At 39.6% G+C, this 23,306-nt stretch overlaps 2 protein-coding genes across 2 annotated transcripts in view; one reads left to right on the forward strand and one right to left on the reverse strand.

Annotated features, from left to right (window-relative positions):
• LOC127582603 (uncharacterized) overlaps positions 1 to 6,562 on the reverse strand; it is a 31,470-nt gene extending 24,908 nt beyond the window's left edge. Inside the window, exon 1 of the mRNA XM_052038038.1 lies at positions 6,425 to 6,562. The gene's annotated coding sequence lies outside the window, so the exon portion shown is untranslated. The remainder of the gene's footprint in view (positions 1 to 6,424) is intronic.
• The window catches only part of tmem259 (transmembrane protein 259), a 48,872-nt gene continuing 31,788 nt past the window's right edge, over positions 6,223 to 23,306 (forward strand). Inside the window, exon 1 of the mRNA XM_052038037.1 lies at positions 6,223 to 6,661. Within this exon, the coding sequence (XP_051893997.1) occupies positions 6,482 to 6,661 (180 nt within the window). The 5' untranslated portion in view covers positions 6,223 to 6,481. The remainder of the gene's footprint in view (positions 6,662 to 23,306) is intronic.

Genomic DNA, 23,306 nt, shown 5'->3' on the forward strand with positions numbered 1-23,306 from the left:
ACATGGGATTTAACATTAATGTTTGACTTTCAATTATGTGTATCAATGTTATCCAGTGTAATAGCCTCCAGAAACTTTCTTATTACAAATATTAGGATGGCACTGAACCTCATCTGTCATGAAGAGACCAGATTTTAGCCTCCATTTGATCACACTGACTGTGGTGGGCCATAATCTGCCTTCAGGACCCTGGGCTTTTGGAAAAAAAATATAAATCAGTCAAGACACCTGGTCGTTATTTTATTACCCTTCTGGAAAATGCACTTATGGATTCAATGGAAGGCCAAAATGAGGCTGTACAATGTTTTCTGGGGTAGAATACCCTGTTAATTTTTATTGCCTCTATTCATAGCTGGCCACTCGGCAAAGTACTGAAGAATCTTTTTTATTCATTTTTTAGGATATGGGATCATTGGCAAAACCAGTATTTATTGCTCATCCATAAACACCCTTGAAAAGATGATGTTGAGCCATCTTCTTAAACAGTGCACTTGGATGGGATCTTCCAGAACTTAGACCCAGACGTAATGATGGCCCAGTAATATATTTCCATTTCAGGGTGGTGTGTAACTGGGAGGGAGCCTGCAGGTGGGGGGTGTTCCCATGCAGCTGCTGTCCTTATCCTTCTTAGTGACAAGGGTCATGTGTTTCAGGGATGCTGTCAGATTAGTCTGTGCACTCAGCAGCTGCATTACTGTATCTCAGTTGCAGCATTATTTTTTCCCTTCCTAATACCATCTTTCATTCCACTCTATCTATGTAATGATTAACAAGCATTCATCACCCTCTCTTAGATGGCATCAATAGCATTTGTGTCACTTGGATGACCTTGGTCTCCACCCTATTATAGATATGTCCTCCCCACCCCTCCCCTTCTCTGCAATATAAAACGCACTTGTTTTCTCACTTCTCCAGTTCTGATGAAAGGTTATCAATTTAGCTCTCAGAGTCTCTCTCTCCACAGATGCAGCCTGACCTAATAAGCATTTTCTGTTTTTATTTCAGATTTCCAGTATCTGCATTTTGTTTTACTTTTCTCTCTTAAGGATCAAAATATCAAATGGCATTGATATAATGGTGCCTTTGATTTGAGGAACTCAGTTATTCTGTTGTATACATTGCTCAACTTGAACCAAATGTGTGAATGATCAGATTTGTGATGAAGTCAGATGTTGTTTCACCGTTGTCAATCAAAGATAGTGTGAATATCCAGCTAACCACCAGGTCAATGGCCTTCAGCCTTTTGATCAAACTTATGGTCACAAACAAAAGCATGTTTATCAATAATTAGCAAGATTGATACAAGCAGATATATGAGTCGATATTTCATTCTCCACCTTGCTTTCTTTCTCTCTCTCTACACTAAACAGTCTAAGTTATCCCTTACTCTTCCTCCCTTGCCCACTGTACCTGGCATCACAACTCCACGATGTCTCTGGTCTGTTCTAATAAAGAATGTTAGAGCACGGCTGGAAAATTCTACCTCAAAGGGAAATGACAGAAGTTATAGCAACCATATAGGAAGGTAAATCCAGGAGTCTGAAGCAGGCTATATGCTTTCCAAATTAAATACTTGTTGAGACTTGTTAAATACTTTCCAAATTAAATACTTGTTGTGACATCATTAAGTGATCAGGATTGCACCGGACACAAAACTTAACAAAACTAAAAAACTTAGCTGAATTTTCAGGGAGTTCTTTTTTTTCCCCCCAAATCCACAATCTATGTGCTTTTGATCCCTGTTAGATCAACCTGCTGGGAATCTTCAGCATAACTGTAACTGGATTCAGGGATAGGTTATTTAATGGAATTTCACTGGTAGTTGCCAATGTCACTTATAACACAAGTCAAACAACTACTTGGTGAGAAGAAATGCTGAATAGTTGCTCCCTTCAACAGCCACTACCTCTGTCTATTGCTATCGTTGAAGCATTGTTACATGATAGCTAAACTCTAACTACACCTTGGGAATTTCTGCAGGAGTCTAGGAGTTGCCCCTGAATGGAACAATTGTGAACCATGTTAAATCTAGTAATCCTCTAAAATGAAATGAAGTCATAGCAGACAGTTCAGAAATGCATCCTTACATGGACAGAATAAGAAAGGGACTGTTTTCATAAAATAAGATCCAATGTCTCCTTGAACATATCACTATAGATTGTTGAAAGGAACAACACTACTTAAAACTCCAGGACATAATAGTAGAACATGAGAATATCTCATGAATAGTAAATAAGTGTAGTAAAATGTCCTCACCTTCAAATCAATCTGCTGTATTTAAATCTGATGCTTTCCTGCAGCAGATTGCCAGAGCCACTGAAGGGATATAAAAATCTCTTAAAAAATATTGAATAAAACACCCAGACCTTGAAAAAGGCACTTGAGGGATAATGAATATCTTCACTTACTGCTTTTTTAGATGTGTCAACCCAGTGATTTAACACTCTCAAATTATGCATAATGTAAGTATGCTACATGTATAACTACTCTCTATAAATCTCACAAATTGTAGCATTATTTTTTGTCATAAATTTATTGTAAATATACATACGTTATGACTATTACTTTAACATAGTTATTTTTTCTTAAATAAATTTGCTTAATAGATTGGGCTTGAAAAAAAGTCTGACATCCGATGTTCTGCTACTTATCAAATAGAGGGGAGAGTTACTACAGAGATACCTAGTTATTCTGGTAGCTACAAATGCAAAGGATGTTTTGTTTGTTATTCTGGGCACATAATTGAAAATTGACCTGGATGTCAAAGCAACTTAAGATTCTTTTGGGATACTACTTAAAACCTACTTTTTCTGGCTGCTCTTTTGATAATCTGCCATTATAACTGCAGAATCTGAGTCATCAGAATCAGATTTATTATCACTGACATATGTCATGAAACTTGTCGTTTTGTGGCAGCAGTACAGTACAAGACATAAAATTATTATTAGTTACAAAAATAAATAAATAGCGCAAAAGAGAAATAACAAGGTAGTGTTCATGGGTTCATAGACCATTCAGAAGTCTGATGGTGGAGGGGAAGAAGCGATTTCTGAAACGTTGAGTGTGGGTCTTCAGGCTCCTGTACCTCCTCCCTGATGGTAGTAACATGAAGAGGGCATGTCCCATGTGGTGAGGGTCTTTAATGATGGATGCCGCCTTCTTGAGGCATTGTCTCTTGAAGATGTCCTCGATGGCGGGGAGGGTTGTGGCTGTGATAGAGCTGGCTGAGTCTACAATCCTCTGCAGCCTTTTTTGATCCTGTGCATTGGAGCCTCCATACCAGTCGGTGATACAACTAATCAGAATGCTCTCCAACATGTCATAACAGGCTACAAGACGAAGTTGGGCTGCATAGTTAACAACAATACATCCCTTCCTGATGAACTTAACACATTCTATGCGCGTTTTGAACAGAAGGGAAGTGGATTGTCACCATCCACCTTGACAGCCTCCAATACAGCTGAACCTGTGATCACAGTGGAGGACGTAAGATCGGTCTTCCGGAGAGTGAACATGAGGAAAGCACCTGGCCCAGATGGTGTCCCTGCCGTGTGCTCAGATCTTGTGCTGATCAGCTGGCAGAAGTATTTGCGAACATATTCAACCTCTCCCTTCTTCAATCTCAGGTTCCCACCTGTTTTAAGAAGACCACTATCATCCCGGTACCGAAGAAAAGCAAGATAACATGTCTCAATGACTACCGACCAGTGGCTCTGACATCCACCATCATAAAGTGCTTTGAGAGGTTGGTCATGGCACACATCAACTCCAGCCTCCCAGACAACCTGGACCCACTGCAATTTGCCTATCACCAGAACAGGTCTACAGCGGATGCTATCTCCCTGGCCCTACACTCAGCTCTGGAGCATCTGGACAGTAAAGACAACTATGTTAGACTTTTGTTTATTGACTACAGCTCTGCCTTCAATACAATAATCCCAAGCAAGCTTGTCACCAAACTCCGAGACCTAGGGCTCAACACCTCCCTCTGTAACTGGATCCTTGACCTTCTAACAAAAAGACCGCAATCAGTGACGATAGGCAGCAATACCTCTGACACGATTATTCTCAACACTGGTGCCCCACAAGGCTGCGTCCTCAGCCCTCTACTATACACTCATGACTGTGTGGCCAAATTCTGCTCTAACTCCATCTACAAGTTTGCAGATGATACCACCATTGTAGGCCTTATCTCAGACAGCAATGAGGCGGAGTACGGGAAAGAGATAGAGAGCTTAGTGGAATGGTGTCATGACAACAATCTTTCCCTCAATGTCAACAAAAGAGCTGGTCATTGACTTCCGAAAAGGGGGCGGTGTACATGCACCTGTCTACATCAATGGTGCTGAAGTTGAGAGGGTTGAGAGCTTCAAGTTCCTGGGAGTGAACATCACGAACAGCCTGTCCTGGTCAAATCACGTAGATGCCATGGCCAAGGAAGCTCACCAGCACCTCTACTTCCTCAGGAGGCTAAAAAAATTCGGTTTGGCCCCTTTGACTCTCACTAACTTTTACTGATGTACAATAGAAAGCATCCTATCTGGATGCATCACGGCTTGGTACGGCAACTGCTCTGCCCAGGACCACAAGACACTGCAGAGAGTTGTGGACACAGCCCAGCGCATCACAGACACCAGCGTCCCCTCCTTGGACTGCCTTTATCTCTCGTCTTGGTGTAGCAGCCAGCATAATCAAAGACCCCACCCACCCAGGACATTCTCTCTCCTCTCCTCTTCCATCGGGTAGAAGATACAAGAGCCTGAGGGCACGTACCACCAGACTTAAGGACAGCTTCTACCCCACTGTGATAAGACTATTGAATGGTTCCCTTATACAATGAGATGGACTATGACTTCACAATCTACCTTGTTGTGACCTTGCACCTTATTGCACTGCACTTTCTCTGTAGCTGTGACACTTTGCTCTGTACTGTTATTGTTTTTACCTGTACTACATCAATGCACTCTGTACTAACTCAATGTAACTGCACTGTGTAATGAATTGACCTGTACGATCGGTATGCAAGTCAAGTTTTTCACTGTACCTCGGTACAAGTGACAATAATAAACCAATACCAATACCAAATCTCCTCAAACTCTTAATGAAGTAGAGCTGCCGGTGTGCCTTCTTTGATATTGCATCAATATGTTGGGCTCAGGATAGATCCTCTGAGATGTTGAAGCCCAGGAACTTGAAGCTGCTCACCTTTTCCACTGCTGACCCTTCAATGAAGACTGGTGCGTGTTCTCCTAAATTCCCCTTCCTGAAATCCGCAATTGATTCCTTGGTCTTGCTGATGTTGAGTGCGAGGTTGTTTTTGTGACTCCACTCAACCAGCCGATCTATCTCACTCCTGTACACCTATTCATCACCACCTGAGATTCTGCCAATAACAGTGGTGTCATCAGCGAATTTATAGATGGCGTTTGAGCTGTGCCTAGCCACACAGTCATGAGTGTAGAGAGAGTAGAGCAGTGGACTAAACATGCATTCTTGAGGTGCGCCTGTGTTGATTGTCAGCGAGGAGATGTTACCACTGATCCACACTGACTGTGGTCTCCTGATAAGGAAGTCGAGGATCCAGTTGCAGAGGGAGGTACAGAGGCCCAGGTTTTGAAGCTTGTTGATTAGTACTGAAGGGACGATGGTGCTGATCTGTAATCAATAAACAGCAGCTTGAGGTACATTTTGCTGTTGTCTAGGTACTCCAAAGCCGAGTGGAGAGCTAGTGAGATTGTGTCCGCTGTACACCTGTTGTGGCGGTAGGCAAATTGCAGTGGGCAGATTGCAGAGGCATTGACAGAACCATCCGCTTATTCATGTATTACCTCTTTTTAAAGAAGGCATTAATGTTAAGTGTTTGATGCTGCCTGAAATTACTCTGTTCAATTTCCTAAGGCTGGAAAATTATTCTGTTTATATGCTTGATATTTTATATTTCAAGTTATGATTTACCAAGATATTTACCAATGGAACAGTTACAATAATTATAATAGTTTTCAGAGAATATCCTGAGATATTCCGTGCATGAGTTACAATACATATTAATACAATACGTGTAGTGGTAAGTCCTCGCCACTCGGAAGCTTCAACGCGTGATGAGTGGCCTACGGTGCAGTAACTTCTCCGCGCCTGACGGAGGCGCGGTTTCTGAGACTCGGAGCGCCGCTGTGGCGGTTGAGGGGACGGGGACGGGGACGGTGCGTGCAGTAACCCCTCCCAGCCTGCGATGGCGCTGCGGTCGGGAGTTGGCGCGGGACGGTGTGCGTGATGCAGTGTGGGAAGCGACAGGTCCGGAGAGCGGCCGGGAAGGGCCGGGAAGGGACGGGGAGGGGGGGGCAGAGAAACTGTGAAGATTATTCTGCTTTCGAAGTGATTTGTTTTTAAAAATTCTGGCCGTCAGACTATCGCAATAGAAACTCACCAAGTATTGACCGTGAATCAAAAATAAAAATCTGATCATCAGGCGGAGTTGAGGAAGATGTCGGAGAATCAGCCGAACAACCCGAACCGGGTGAGGAACAACAACCTGAACCCGAACCCGCTCATCAATGTCCGCGACCGCCTCTTCCACGCACTCTTCTTCAAGATGGCCGTGACATACGCCAGGGTGTTTCCCCCGTCCTTCCGGAGAATGTTTGAGTTCTTCGTGCTCCTTAAGGCTAGTATTTCAATGTAACTGCCGGGGGGTTGCGGTGGCCTGGGGAGGGACAGGTAACCCCCTCCCCCCCCCGGGCTTGTGGAGGGTGGTGGTGGTGGTGGTGGAGGGGGGAGCCGGTGGATGATACGCATGCGCGCACTTTGTACAGTAGGGAGCTGAGAACAAGTAGGCCATTTGCCCCCGAGCTTATTTCGGACACTGGGGTGATCCCTGACCTAACTTCTGTGTTTTCCTTTGCCCACATATACTTCGCAAACGTCTGTCAATCTCTGGTGTAAAACTAACAATTAACCTAGTGTCAATTTACATTTGTGGAAGAACATTCCAAACTTCTGCACAGTGTGTATGGAAATGTCTGCTAACTTTACGCCCTAAAAGACCTGGCTCTCATTTTTGAGCTAAGCCCCTTTACTCCCTCAATCCGTGGAAGTGATTCTTTATGCATGTTCCTATCAGACGCCTTTAATAATTGAAGACTTCAATCAGATTACTCTTTAACCCTCAATTCTACCCTATTTTCTTTAATCACTCTTTGCAATTTAACCCTTGAAGTGCAGATATCCTCCTGATAAGACTGTACTTAACTCCTCCTCAAAGATGAGGTAACCCAGTCGATATTCGAGCTCTAACTAGTGTTTTACATGGCTATAAATTAATGTGTTCAAGTCTTTTAAATGTAATAGTTAGCATTATCCTTTTTGATTATTTTTCTGTTTATGTCTGACATTTTATTAATCTAATATGTGGATCCCAAAGTATCTTTGAACATCCACTATTACTGGCTTTTCACCATTTAGAAAGTACTGTGATGTCTCTTCTTAAATTTGAAGTGTTTCGTTACAGTTTTATTGCCTTGTGAACCTGAATCCCAAAGTCTATGTTGTTTGTTTTGTGCTAGGACTAAGAGTATCCAGGCTGGACAGGAACTTGGAACAGGAGGGGAATGATCCCGTTATCATGGTCTGCTCAGAAACCACAAACATACATAAGACAAAAGAAGTTGTTGTGCAGAAAGTGTTTGAGCAGCTGGGTCCAAATGTAAAAGTAGAAGCACAGATCTTTCTCGATTACTACTTGAGTCATATATGAGTTTGCACAAGGTGTATAAAATCTGTGAAATGGATGTATGGCTTAAAGATTTACCTGAGAGAAATAAGTTTCAATATGTGGGGCACTGGGGAAGTGAGAGCTGTTCCTTTGGGAGCAGGGAAAATTGTTAAGAAGACATAGCTGAAGGCTCTGTGTCTCATAACAAGGTAAATAAATTAATAGGACAAGTAGAGAGAGATGGGTACAGTCCGATAGATGTGGCTGCAAAGTGACCATGGTTCGGATTTAAATATTCAAGAATATTTTATTTTTAAAAAATATAGGCAAGTGGGAAGAGTGATAGCCCTGACATTGAAAAATGATGTAAAGGCTGTAGAGAGGAGGGATCTTAGATCGGAACTTCAAGATTAGAATCAGTTTTGGTGGAATTGAGAATGCAAGGGGCTGAAAACAGTGCCAGGCATTATGTGAAGGCCCCCAAACTATAGTGGTGATGCAGGATAAGATTTCTTTATTAGTCACATGTACAACGAAACACACAGTGAAATGCATCTTATTGTGTAGAGTGTCTTGGGGGCAGCCCGCAAGTGTCGCCACTCTTCCGGCGCCAACATAGCATGCCCACAACTTCCTAACCCATATGTCTTTGGAATGTGGGAGGAAACTGGAGCACCCGGAGGAAACCCACGCAGTCACAGGGAGAACGTACGAACTCCTTACAGACAGCGCCCAGAACTGAACCTGGGTCGCTGGCACTGTAATAGCGTTACACTAACCGCTACACTACCATACCTGCATGGTAAAAGTCAGTATAGTTTACAAATAAAACCCCAGCAGGAAAAGTGGTTCATCCACGGCTATCAAGAGAAATTAAAAGATAATATAGATCAAAGGGAAAGGCAGATAATGTCAAAAAAAGAACTGTGAACCTGAGGATTGGGAAAATTAAAAAATTCAGCAAAAGAATACCTAGACATTGATAAGGAAGAAGAAAGTAGAAAGTGAGTAAGATATAAAAATAGACTGTGAAATATATAGCTATGTAAAAAGGAAAAGATTAGCTAAAGATAATGTGTATCCCTGACAGCCTGAGCCAAAAGAAATTATATGGGGAATAAATGGCAGAGAAATTAAACAGATATTCTGTCTGTCTTCGTGGAAGAAGACACAGAAAATCTTCTGGGAGTGGTAGAGAGTACAGGTGCAGGATGAATGAGGAACTCAAAAGAAATTAACATTAATCTCTCTAGTACTTTCTTTTAAACTAATTAGACTGAAACAATAAATCCCCAAGACCCGGTGATCTGCATCTTAGGGTTTTGAAGGTGCTGGCAATGGAGATCTTGGTTGTCAGCTTCCAAAGTTCCACAGATTCTAGGACGGTTCTCACGGATTTACAGGTAACAAGTGTAACCTTCATATGTAAGGCAAAAAAGCTTGTGTGCAGGTAGAGCAAATAATTAGGAAAGCTAACAAAATGTTATCATTTATTGCAAGGGAAATAGACAAAAAGAGGGAGAATATGATTCAGCATTGGTGAGACTACATCTGGAGAGCTATGTACAGAATTGCCCTATTATTCAAGCAAGGATGTAAATGTCCTCTCTGCTGCAATGCATTTGCAAATCATGAAGCAGTGTGACTTGCAGAGTAGCTTGCTGATCTTGTCCCTTTCGGTGGTAGAGGTAGCAGGTTTGATGGGCACTATTGGAGGAGGATAGGTGAGTAATTGCATTTTGTAGATGGTACACACTGCAGCCACTGTGTGGTGGTGGAGGGAATGAATGTTTAGGATGGTGGATGTGGTGCCATTCAAATCAGCTGCTTTGTCTCGGGTGGTTTTGAATGGCTTGACTGTTGTTGGAGTTGCGCTTGTCCAGGCATCATGGCAAATATTCCATCATGTGTAGATGGTAGAAAGCACTTAGGATGTCAGGAGCAGGCTACCCAGCTGGACCTGCTCTTGCAGCCACAATATTTATGTGGCTGATCCTGTTGTTTCTGGTCAATGGTCACCTCCCCAAGCTATTAATGTAGGGGACTCTTGCCATTGAATGTCAAGGAGAGGTGGTTAGATTCCCTCTTGTTAGAGATGGTCACTTGCTGGCACTTATGTGGCACGGATGTTACTTGCCTCTTATCTTGGTCCTGTTGCATGCAGGCACAGACTGCTTCATTTTCTGAGGAATTATGAATGAAATAGAACATTGTGCAATCATCAAGAATATTTCCAATTGTGACCTTATGAAAGGAAGGTTATTGATGAAGCAGCTGAAGATGGTTGGGTCTAGGACATTGCCTTGAATAACTACCAATAGTAAGTTAATTGATTTCCGACAGCTACAGCTATGGGAAAAGTATGTCTCCAACTATTGGAATGTTTTCCCCGTCAAATTCACTGACATCAGTTTTACCAAGGCACTCTGATGCAAAATTTGATCAAATGCAGCCTTGATGTCAAAGTTAGTCATTTTCACTTCACCTTCTGGGATTCAGTTCTGATCCATATTTGGACTAAGAAGGCAGTAATGAGGTATGGAGCTGACTGGGTCTGGCAAACCCTAAACTGCATTGGTGAGCATGTTACTGAAGAGTATATGCCACTTGATAGCACTGATAATGGCACGTCATTTTGCTGATGATTAAGAACAGACTGATGAGGCTGTACTCAGACAGATTTGATTTGTTTTGCTATTTTTGAACAGGGCAATTTTCTGCATAGTCAGGTAGACTTGAGTGTTGTAACTGTATTGGAACAGCTTGGCTAGTGATGAGACTTGTTTGGAACTTAAGTCTTCAGTACTACAGCTGAGATATTGTGTGGTCTTATAGCCTTTGCTGTCACCAAAGTTGTCAGTCATTTCTTCTGTCACATGAATCTAATTGGATGTGGACCAGTTTTTAGGATGTTGGGGAAGCTAAAATGGATTGTCCACTTGGCACTTCTGCCTGAATATAGTCCCAAATACTTCAGTCTTTAACATTTAAAAACATCACTCTCTAATATTGTTATTTTCCTTATTTAATTTTGGTGAGTCCATATTTTGATACAGGACAGTTTATTCAATATCTGGCATGTTGTTCTCAACGATTGTAAATACTGATGTAAAATAATTATTTAACATAAACAAAAAATTCTGGAAACACTCAACAGGTCAGACAGCATCTATGGAAAGAGAAATTGGATTAATGTTTTACTCTGCGCACCATTTCTCTTTCCATGGAAGCTGCCTGGCCTACTGACTTTACAGCATTTTCTACTTTTATTTCATCTGCAGTTTTTTATTATAATTATTCCACATGTCTGGCATTTCTTTATTTTCATTAATAATACAATTATTTTCACACTTACTCCTGACTATGCTCAATTACACAATACTATGGTTAAAAAATGTGTTGATCCTCAAATCTCTTGTAAATTTCCTCACAAACTCCTTTTGTAGCTCTTGCTGTTTGCTTTGTCACTTTTTATTTTTTGTGTCACTCCCAATTGCCAGAATCTGTTGGTTTATTGTTATCTTCAGTGCTGTTTTGGGTTTGTTTTCTCGTACAATTTTAGTTGCCCAATTTGACAAATAGAACTTTTGCCCCTTCTACATGCTCTGAGATGGTTCAAGCTCGTACATTGCGGTCAAGTTGAAAAACTAATTGTTTTGCGGTGTATTCTTTCTTTAATGTCTCCCAGTGATTTTCTGATGTTTTACCCATTAATTAGTTTACCTAGTCCACTTTTGGCTGTCTGTCTCATCACACGAATCTAGGATTGTTGCTTCATGTTTCTGTTTTATCACTACGTTGAACTCAGTTATACAATGATAGCTTTTAGATACATATTTTTACACTATTGAGCTGTCACCTAATCTGTTTTATTATTCATTACTAAATTTAATATCACCTGGATTAGCTCACCATTCATTAGTAGGTCTAATATCACCTGACCTATCTACAATTTATTGTTGTAGAAGCCCATTGTGAATAAGTTCAAGATATTCCTAACCCTCCAGACCTCAACTAGTCTGTTTATCTTAATTTATATGAAAATTGAAATCCTTCATTAAAACTATCTGGTTTTGCTTATGCTTCTCTGATGATCTGCATTTATGCATTCCACCATTTCACAGCTATTCCCAGGGTACATGCACACAGCTTCCAAGATGGTGTTAATCCTTTTCTATTTCTTATTTCTCTTTCTACCTATTACTCTCCTTTGTCAGTTTACCTATCATTAAGTCTTGACTTATTTTTGAAGTGATTTATATCCTAAATTGCTGAACCTATTTCTGATCGTCCAACACTTTTTTTCTTTATAGAGTTTATAATTTGGTATTTTTGTCTCAGTCATGATTATAGTGTGTTTAATTAGCATTCATGGTTCATGCAGTTTGTTGCTTATAGAGAATGCTTGTTGGGGCTGCATTCCTTAACCTGTCCTTTTCATTCCAATGTTTTACTTGCATATCTCTTACTTATCTTCCTTAGTTTCATAACTTTACATTTTTAAATGTATCCATTATTTGAAGATCATAAAGCACAACTTATAAGTATTACTCTGCTCTCTTTCATTTGTTTTTGAACTATTATTAATACTACTTTGTTACCCATCTCCCTCTTGTATTCCATGAAAGGTTTTGTGACAGGCTTTCCGTCATGGCATTCCTTCTACCACCTGTTTGTTCCCCTTATCTGTTTATCTCAATGCCAATTTGCACATGGTTTACATAATTGGAGATTATAATCCTTGGCTATAATACTTCACAGATTATGCCATATCATACAGTCCAATCAGCGTATCATACAGTCCAATCTACCAACATACATAACAGTGATGGGATCCTCCCCCTTCCCCTCCCTCCTCCGTACCTTTTCAAGCTGGTTAGAGATGTCTGTAACCCAGCCGGCAGAGAAGCAACTTTTCATATGCAATTTGCCTAAAATGAATGCTGTCTGTCTGCTACTAATTACTGAATTCCCTGCAACCTCATGCTTCCTAAAAATCTTCCATTTTGGAGAGCCTCCTTATTCCCACTGCCATTATCAGTCTAGATGAAGGGACTGGACCCAAAATTTCCCTCCACAGATGCTGCTTGACCCACTGAGTTCCTCCAGCGATTTGTTTGTTGCCACTATTATCAGTCTTTTGCCTGCTTATCATTTTTTTTCCCCACAGATAGCAAATGTATCTGTTGATTAGCAACACTTTCTATGTATTTTTATTCTGTACACTAATTGTCATACCAAGCCTGTTCTGATCCTGCACCTTTCAATGAGAGACGATCAAGATCTGCAAACTGTCCAGCTAGTCCTTTCTCCCACACTCTCTTTCTTCATGTTTAGCATAGAACAGTATAGTTCTGAACAAGCTATTTGGCCCAAGATGTGTGCTGATTGTGGGTATTCTTTCATGTGGCAGAGAGTCTCCAACTTAGAGCACTAGTCATTACTGAGGCAAAGAGATTCAAAGTGAAGCTTCTACTATAGACATTTTCCCTCAGGGCATTCTTTAATGTCTCCAAATCCAAATATGTAACCTGTTTTGCCATAGTTTATTATTTATATAATAGGCTGCTGTAAGCTTTTCATTTCACTGTCTGGCAGTAACCATTAAAAGAATGAAAGCACTGCCTCAGACTTGCACAAGCCACTACAAGTATTGGAGGCAAAAACTAACCCTTCCTCTGCATCAAGTTTCACTGACTATATTTCAAATTTTACACTGCAAAGTACTCCATTAAGTTCACTTTAATGGCTTAATGCTTGAGATTTCCATTAAACACTTAAGTATAATTTTCATTGTAAATATTGTATATGGTTAGAAGCATAGTATAGTTTGTGAAGCCACCACATTTCTTTTCATGAATTGCAGGCAAAGGTTGGAGCAAAACATTGCATTATAGAGAAGGGTTGTTTGTTATTTTCAGAATAACTAAGCAATAAAGCAAGCAGCAAACATCCAGGCTTTGATTGCTACCTGTATGTCTAAGCAAGAGGCAATTATTGTTGGCGTGATTAAAACCTTGTCTTGAACTGGGCACCAGCTGAAGTGGGACACCCAGAAGCCAGAGATTCATGTGCAGTTCTCTTGTCAACTTCTCAGATAATGAAGTAGTCTCTCCCAATTTGCAACAAGACAAGGTTGTGATTTGGCATAATGAGTGCAAGTAACGTTCACACCATACAGGTGCCAGGCAATAACCAACTCCAGCAAGAGAGATTCAAACACTTTTCCTTAACATTCAACAACACTACCATTGTTTAATTCCATGCTATCAACATCCTGGTGAGGTGGTGACAAGACTAATTCGAAATTTAACTGGATCAGCTGTATAAATACTGTGGTTTAGGTCAGAGGTTTTGCATTATGGATTTTCCAGCCAGAGGAAAAGGAATCCATGTAGCAGTTGATCTCTGAGTGACCTCCACTCAAAAATATGGGATACCCACCACTAAGCTCCCTTCCAAGTCACATTGCACGTGCATGGCAATATCAGCATCTGTAGGCTTCCCTCCAATGAATATAGCATTTGGCTTTGAAGATTTATTACCATTCCTTCATTTAGTTGAGTCAAAGTCTGGTAGTACCCCACCTAAAGTATCAGTGGCTGAACCTTTACACATATTGTACCATTTTGAGGTGCTTGATTACCTTTTTTTTAAGGGCATTTCAGATGGGCAAAAATGGCGTACTAGCCAAATTACACAAACATTCTGAAAGTGAAAAGAATACTGGATAAGGTGATCAAGCCACATTCACAAGAAACAATAGAGTTATGAGTGAAATAATCTGGTTTTGGTTCTTGGAGTTCAGTAGCTTAGGTTGTAACTTGGCTATTAGCATCCTGCTAAATCCCATGGGTGGGTTGGGAGACTGCCAGTTTTTTTTAACAATTTCCATCCCCTCACCCCACCTCCCTTTTCAATTTATCCAACAGAAAAATAGAAAGGCCTAAACAAAACACAGATTGATTTGATATTGCCACTAAATTACCCAGCCTGCAGCACCAAAAGTCTTCAAATTTTGTATTTGGTTAATATACATGCAACATCAGGATGTACTGTTGGTGGAAGGAGGTGTCTTCCTGCATGTGAGAAATACAAGATGTTGAATTAAATTGAACACACAAGGCTATTTCTGTGCATTAACACTTGATTTTCAAGAAATTGTACCAAAATAAATCTGCAAATAATCAATAAAGATGCAGAAAATACAGTCAAAGAGAAGAATTATAGTGTACCACTAAACCACAATTGATTATTTGTAATGCCAGATTTGCAGTCGGAACTGTGGGAAACAGCAGTTAACTATGAACCCACTAATATGAAAGTAGACAGCTGAAAGTCGATACAAAACCAAATATTTGTAGAATATTCTGGAGCTTGAAGGGCCAATTTGGGCTTATTGTTCTGGCTACTTGTCAGTGGTGATACAGTGATCATTAGGAGAAAGGATGGGATTTCTCATTCTGCAAACCTTCAGCATAATTCAGGACTTTCAGGAGGATTAGAAATCAGCACAAGAATGACATTTGTCCTGTTCATAAAATGATGAGGAGGAAATTCCTTTTTGTACTCTAACTCGCTTACAAAGTTTTTTGAAAAGACTTTAACCTCTAGAATAAACAAGCATGACCTTCTACCACAATTCTTTCTAGCCAGCAGAAATTTTGACCACATTCCTTTGTTTAACTCAAGGGTTACACTAAACATTGGCCTACCGTTCTTTCCTTTGCTTAGTTATCCATTGACTCATTTTGTCTGAAAACAAAATGTAAATATTTATGAGGAAATATTTGTATCTATATTGGTTAATGATTTATTTCACATTGACCTAGGTGAATTGTTGTTAACCTGGAAATCAGATCATTTCGGGCCACTTAACCTCAGCCTCCCACCAATGAAATTTTAAGATTTTACACAATTCAAATGCTGTGGAGCTTGCAGTTAAATAATATCCTATTGCTTTTCAGGACATTGCAACCAGCGTCACATAAGTTACTTTTTCCTTATGACATGGAAGCAGTCCATTTTGGCTTATTAAATCTATGCCAGTTCATAGAGCAATTCCATTTCCCTGCAAATTTTCTCATTAATTCATTCTCCCCACATTCCCATCAACACCCCTACCCCCAGTTTCTAACGTACTGCACACTAGTGGCACTTTTACAATGTCCAATTAACCTACAAATGTGAACATCTTTGGAATGTGGGAGGAAATCAGAGCCCTGGGGGATCCCTAGATAGTCAAAGGGAGAATGTGCATATTCTACACAGACAGCAAGTGAGGATCGGATTGAACCTGGACTGAGAGAGCTGTGAGGTGCCTGAAGTGTACTCAGTAAAGAAGAATTGATATAATTTTCTTAAATTGTTTTGGTTGGTTCAACTTCCATCCCTTTCCGTAAAATTGTAGCCATATTCCTCTTTAACCTGAAATTATTGCATGTAAGGTTAGATCCTTCAAGCAGTCAGGTCCAAAGGTCAACTTTCATTTGTAAAATAACAGTTTGTGTCAGCTGGAATCCTGCTTAATTGTAGACAGTGTTTGGCCATTCATTCCTGACGTCCCTAAGGTTGTTGAAGTACACCCAGATCATCTTACGTGTGTACTTTCTATTACTGGTTGGCAGCTCAGAGTAGAAATCCTTGCCAATTTTTTTTACTCCATTTGTAGTTCATGTTGCACTAAAGCCATTTTTAACACCCCTGGCTGAGATCTGAGTTAGTAAAACAGTAATAATAAAATCTTGGCAGTATTTAAAACAGGAAATGTCCATTCTACTCTGGTCCATCTGAGTTCGTTGTGTTCTCCTTGTATCAAACCCATTCCAGTAACATCATTGACCTTACTGATGTAGATGAAGTTGAGCAAAATTGTGTTGTATTATAGTGTGCAGTTCTCTGGAAATTGGTGAACTTGCTGGCCTAGAATCAGTATATATAATATTTTTTTTTACAACCAAATAAAGCAATGATCTTGTAACTCTAATGACTGGAGCAGAGTAAGACAGTACATAGTTTCAACTAATTCACAACAGAAGCAAGCATAGAACGCAGGGTAGGAAGGGGTGGAGTTGAGATACCAGAGGTATTCTACTATATATTGGTTGCTGACCTATCTTCTGAAGTTGAGCTTAGAAAAGTCAAGAAAGGGAAGGGTCAGATGTAGAGCATGTGCAAGTGTTGGCACGGTAATGAACTTGAGTTTATGAATGCAAAAAGGAGTACCAATGCAGTCATTAATGACTGAAATGAAGACTGTTCATTGCATCCCATGAATAGGCAGGCATACTCTGGGCCAATGTGAGTTCCCATTGCTACACCATTAACTTGGAGAAAATGAGAGAATTTGATTGAGGTAGGAACAAATTCAGCCAAATGAATGAGTGTTCCATTGGGAAGATTGGTTGAGCCTCCTGTTCAAAAGAGACATGAAGGACCCTCAGACCATCCCCTTGCGTGATGAAAGTGTAGAGGGATTGGATGTCTGTGGTAAAGGGACTAGGAAACTGTCAAAATGACAGAGGGCATCAGAAGTGTTGCGCATGTCAATGGAAAGGGACTGGATCAGGGGAGAAAGAATAAAGTCAAGGTAAGAAGCAATAATTTCTGTGGGGAAAGAGCAAACTGAAACAGTGGGTCTACCAGGATAGTCCTGCTTGTGAATCTTGGGGAGAAGGTAGAAACGAGCTTCGTGGAGTTAGGTTGCTGAGGCTGTGGAGGGAAGATTTCCTGAGTAAATGAGGTCAGTAACTGGGAGACGATGGTGTGAGATTCAGTAGTGGGGCCATGGTCCAGTGGGAACTATGAGGAGGTGCCTGAGAGCTGATATTCAGCCTTTAGGTAGACGTCAGTTCTTTGAACTACGACAGGACCACTGTTGTCAGGAAATTTGATGATATTGGGGTTGATCAGTGAGCACAGTAATGCAAGTTAAGACTGCAAAATGTTTTCATTTCCTTGCGCTGACTCCCTTTCACCATGATAAGTTCATGAGTTACCTTCTTTAAGCATAATGTGGAGATTCATAGTTAATCTTGAGTACGAGTGATGCATTAAAATGGTGCAATTGCCACGTTACCATTATTCTGTTAACCTATGTCTTGTATTATCTGTAATTTTTATTTACTAATTGATTGCTATCAAATCATCCTTTTGTTTTCCTTCCACTTCCTCTTCTCTATCCATATATTGGTTTTGATCAGTGTCTAATCAGTTTCTTCCATTATCCATCTCACAAACATTGTCCCAAACATTCCAATGCCCTCTTCTGTTGAAAGAACAGTTCCCTGCTTTCTATTTATCCTATCACCTTTCCTCAGTGTTCAAAATGGAAAAGGGCTTTTAAGTTGAATCTAATATTATGTATAACTAGTATAACTACATAATATCAAATTCAATTTTAAGCTTGGTTTCATTACATTGGATTTCAGTCAAATGATCCAATGATTTAATAATGTTATGGTGGTATGAAAAGGTTCGCATGAGATAAACTGTTATTTTATTTGTTTTATTTTCCAAGTTTATTAAATGTTCTTCCTATTGTCTTGCCTTAGAAACTATAATATATAAGCCCGTCTGGAAAAGATTTGTGCCTTCACTAAATAATAAACATTAAAGAAAATATGTTTAAAGATGCTGGGAATAAACAATGGCTGTACTTTGGAAGGTGTATGCATTGTGATACTGTTACATGATCTTGAAACATCTCACTGATTAATGTAAATTTGCAAGAAGTGTGCAAGGAATGTTGCCACATTGGTAATGTGATTTCAGTTGTGTGTGATAGCATTACTCTCATGCTTATTGCTCAGTCCTGATAACTGTCATCAAAGGAAGGAATAAATTAAGCAATTTGTATTTTTTTTACTTTGAAATTTTTTTTGTGGTAAAAAATTGTTTTGTTTTCCTGAGTGGAATATTTGTACTGCACTGAATGTTTCATATGTAGGGTGGAGGTAGGGCTTTTGTCCAATATTCAATTATGCTAGTAAAATTGATGTACTTTTGATTACCATCACACTGAAGATCTATTTTTTCAGATTGTCTTCAACATTTGCATGTGAGATCAACATACCCCCACAGTGACCTGCCTTACAAGAATATGATTTGTTTTGTTGGTTATTAGGGAAATGGGACTAAGAGAAGATTGCTGTTCACACTTCAGTGAGCAAGCTGTGACATAAAAGACTTCCCATGAGATTTGAATTTAATTGTTATTTGCATTATAGATGTAAAGTTTAACCTTGAATCTATTTCTGTAGAAGTTACAGCAAAGAAAGGAGACATCTGGCATTTTGTGTCCAAGTTGTGCTCACTCTAAACCGGAATGCTCTACTCAAGTTCCTTGTCTTTTCTTACGTTATTAATTTTCGATTACTTATAAAATTTCATTTTGAATATTTATAATCTGGACCTGCTACTAGAAGTTATTTTATGTTCTAATAATGCTCTGAAAAGTTTCTTCTAATTTCTCCTTTCATATAAATAGAATTATTTCTCGATGCAAACCAATGGAATGAGTTATTGCTTATTCTCAGTTTTGGAAATCTTGAGTTATTAAGATTATTAATGGATGTCTTTATCAGCTTCCTATTCTTCCTTAAATATTACAAATATTTGTAGAGCATGCTTAATATAGTAAAACATAAGGTGTTTCCTGGCCACATTTTTCAAAACAAAATTTGGCACAAAATCACAAAGTAGTACTAAGAAACTTAGCCCAATGCATGGTGAATGAGGTAGGATTTTGAGCAACATCTTAAAGGAGAAAACTGAAACAGCAGTTTTGGGGATGAATACTGAAGCTGAAGCACTTGTCAACTGCAGGCATAGTTACCCATGGTGGAGCAATTAAATCTCATACTCTGATTTCCACTTAACGTTTTGATCATATTTTTGAAAAAGAAGCACTTACTGATTATCTTAAATTGACATTTTGCTGCTTTGATTAAGGAAAACTTGTAAGTATTGAGCAAGGGACTTGGGTCCTGTGGGCCAGAAAATTGTTGACAATATGATCTGCCATTCTTCTGCATGCATAATATGCATAGGAAATGGGGGGGGGGGGGGGGGGGGGGGGTGAACCATTCTGTCCTCGTGCCTGCTCTGCCGTTCAGTAAAATCATGGCTGATCCTTTACCTCAGTGATATTTTCTTCAGTTAACCCATTACCCTTGTTTCACATAATATACAAAAATCATTCGGTTTCTGAAACCAAGCCTCTGCAGGCCTCTTCACTACCCTCTTGGTGAATGTGTTTCACATCTCAGTCTTGAATGGCCTACCCTGTATCTTGCGATCATCCTCTAATTCTGGTCACCCTCGCTACCCTGCCAGGCCCAGAAAAATGTTATGTTTCAATTAGATCACCTATTATTTTCATTTAAACTTGAACATGTAAGCCAGGTTTGCTAAATTTCACCACATAGAGCACTACCCATCCCAATCCCCCCTCCCCCCACCCGCCCCAAAGAATCTATTTAGTAAACCTTCATAGCACTCTGCCCATCGCAAGTATGTTCTTCCTCAAGTAGGGAAGTCAGACATGAACATAATGTTCCAAATGCTGTCTCATCACCACACTATATAATTGCAGTATGACATCTTCCTCTTGTGTTCAAATCCCATTGCAATAAAAGCCATTGTTACGTTTTCTTTCCTAAATACATACTTACTATATGTGCACGTTAACTTTCAGCATTTTGTGTTGAAGAGATGGGGTTCCTCTGAACATTCCGAACTCTCACCATTTTTTCAAATTATATTCCATCTGCCACGTCCATGCCCATGCCTATATCCCCTTGAAGCCTCTTTGCTTGCTCCTCAAAACCCACACTGTCATCTGGTGTACTATTATCAGCAGACTTTCATTACACTTGATACCCTCCTTTCAATCATTGAAATAGATTTTGAATTGTCATTTCATGGCATCAATACCTGAAAGTCTGAAATCCACATCCACTAGTTTTCCTTTACCTGCTAGTTACAAAAAATCTATAGCAAATATGTCAAAAGTAGTTTCCCTTTCATCAACCCATGTCGACTTTGCCCACCTGCTCTGCTCTCACTCCCTTAATAACTGGTTCTAGCATTGTCCCTTTATGTCAGGCTAACTGGGCTGCAGTTCCCTATTTTCAGTCTCCATCCTCTCAGAAATAGTAGGAAGATCTGCTGTCTTCCAGTCCTTGGAAACCATTCTAGAATCGGTGGAATTTGGACAATGATAGCTATGCATCCACTATTTCCTTAGTCACTTCATTCAAACATCAGAACACTGATCATTAGGTTCTAGGGATTTATCAGCCTTCATTCCCCATAGTTAAAAACATAGGAATAGAACAGCACAGCACAGGAACAGGCCCTTTGGTCCCACAGTGTCAACCATGGTGCCAAATTAAACTAATCCCATCCGCCTGCACATGATTTACATTCCACTGTTTCCTGCCTCCTCACTTGCCTGTCTAAATACCTCTTAAATGTTGCTATTGTATCTGCTTCCCCAACCTACTCTGGTAATGTGTTCCAGGTATCTATCACTCTCTGTGCTCAAAACAAAATATCCTTTATACTTTCCCCTCTCACCCTAAAGCTATACCCTCTACCATTTGACTACCTACCCTATCTATGTCTTTCATAATTTTATATATTTCTATCAGGTTGCCTCTTAGCCTCTGATGTTCCAGAGAAAACAATCCAAGTTTGTCCAACCTCTCTAATCCAGATGAACCTCTTCTACACCCTCTTCAAAGCCTCCACATCTTTCCTGTAATGCGGCAACCAGAACTGTACACTATACTACAAATGTGGTCTAAGCAAAGTTTCTCGAATTTTCTTATATTAACTAATACTAATTTCTTTCATCTCATTTACTCTAGACCTCTGGTCCTACATTATTTACTGAATGTTTTCTATTCCTTCCATGAAGGCGTATGCAAAATAATTGTTTAATTTCTCTGCCATTTCATTATTCCCAGTTTCCATCTGTAAGCAACCCATGTTAACTTTTGCCTACCTTTTCCTCTTTACATATCTATAGTAGCTTCTGCAGTTGGTTTTCATGTTTCTCATTGGATATTTTGTTAAGCTCATTCAGCAATTTCTAATGTACCTTTTTCTGTCTGTAAATTGTTGTCACCTACAAATGTGTGTTTCTGAATCCAAGTGAATGGCCTTACTATTGAGCTCTGTAGGCACTGCAATCAGAGCAATTGCAACCCCTACCCTCACTACCACACCTAAGTAATTTACTCTGGTTTCTTATCCATTCTCCAGATTTGCCCTTTCACTTTTAAGCTTGCATTTTAATCTTTATTTAGAATTTTAACAAATGCCTTGTAATTTATATACACACTGCTTTCATTTTCCACAATCTATTGGCTTTGACACTTGGAGAAGTCTGAGAAATTTGTTGGACTGATATTTTTCTGGTATCACTTGGATTTCCGCTTGCCATGAGCTGTTGTCTATTTTTACTATGTGCCGCAAGACTGGTTGCAAGCCCAAACTGTATCAATGACAGTGGCATGATCGGGAATGTTGAAAGACTTAAAACTTGTACATGGTATTTTAATAAATGCAGATTTGTAATTTTAAAAATGGGACAGAATTCTGTATCTGCATGCTTGAGTGGCTCTGCAAAGCAGTGCTATGACAACATACACTTCTGCATCCTGTGGAGAGAGAGATTGAGTTAACATTGCAAGTTGATGACCTTTGATCAGAATCCTGAAACATTAACTCTGTTTCTGTCTGACAAAAGTGTTTCCTGATCTGCTGAGTATCTCCAGCATACTTTGTTTTTATATAGGATGTCTGCCATGTTTTGAGTGAGAATTAAATCCAAACTTCCACAAAAAATCTGAAGAAGACTGATTATAGGTCTGTATCTGTGATCTATTAAATTCTTCATCATTAAACAGATGCGAAACTCCTGAAGCAAATTGTTTCTTCCCATTCAGTCTTTAACACTTGGGAGGTAACAATGGGGTGCTTTAATGAAGCACTGCAATTTTGGGAGAAGATTTATTTTGGGTAAATGTGCAACTCTTTAAGCCACAATATTAAGAGCAGTTCTCCCAAGTCTTTGATTGCACTTTGATTTTTAACGGTTATGCATGAGAAGAAGATATAGGCATGCTGCAGAGTTGGTTCGTGAAATACATGCTCACTTCACACTCACCAAACCTGAATGCTGTAACCCTTGGCTACTGTGCTGTAACCCTATGCATCATAGCAAAAAGTAGCCACCATTCTTTGGTGTTAAAATGAGTACCCACAGCCAATGCAAAGTATTCCTTCAGTCAGATTCACATAATCAATATCTGTGGATACATACATTAAAACTGTGTGTCATTATTTACTGCATTGAATTTTCTGAATCTTAATTATGGGTTTACGATATTTATTATATTTTAATTATGTGCATATTATTATTGTTGTTTGTATTAGCAGAAGATTAAGTTATAACTTTAGAATGCACACTTTGTCAGTATGATCAATTTAATTGCACTTTATGGAGATGTTGCATTTCTTCGCTAAAGTTTATTGTTAAAAATCAGAAAATACCCAATTTTGCCAAAAAAATATTACCTGAGCACGC

The sequence above is a fragment of the Pristis pectinata genome, chromosome 24 (assembly GCF_009764475.1).
Source record: "Pristis pectinata isolate sPriPec2 chromosome 24, sPriPec2.1.pri, whole genome shotgun sequence".
Classification (NCBI taxonomy): Eukaryota; Metazoa; Chordata; class Chondrichthyes; order Rhinopristiformes; family Pristidae; genus Pristis; species Pristis pectinata.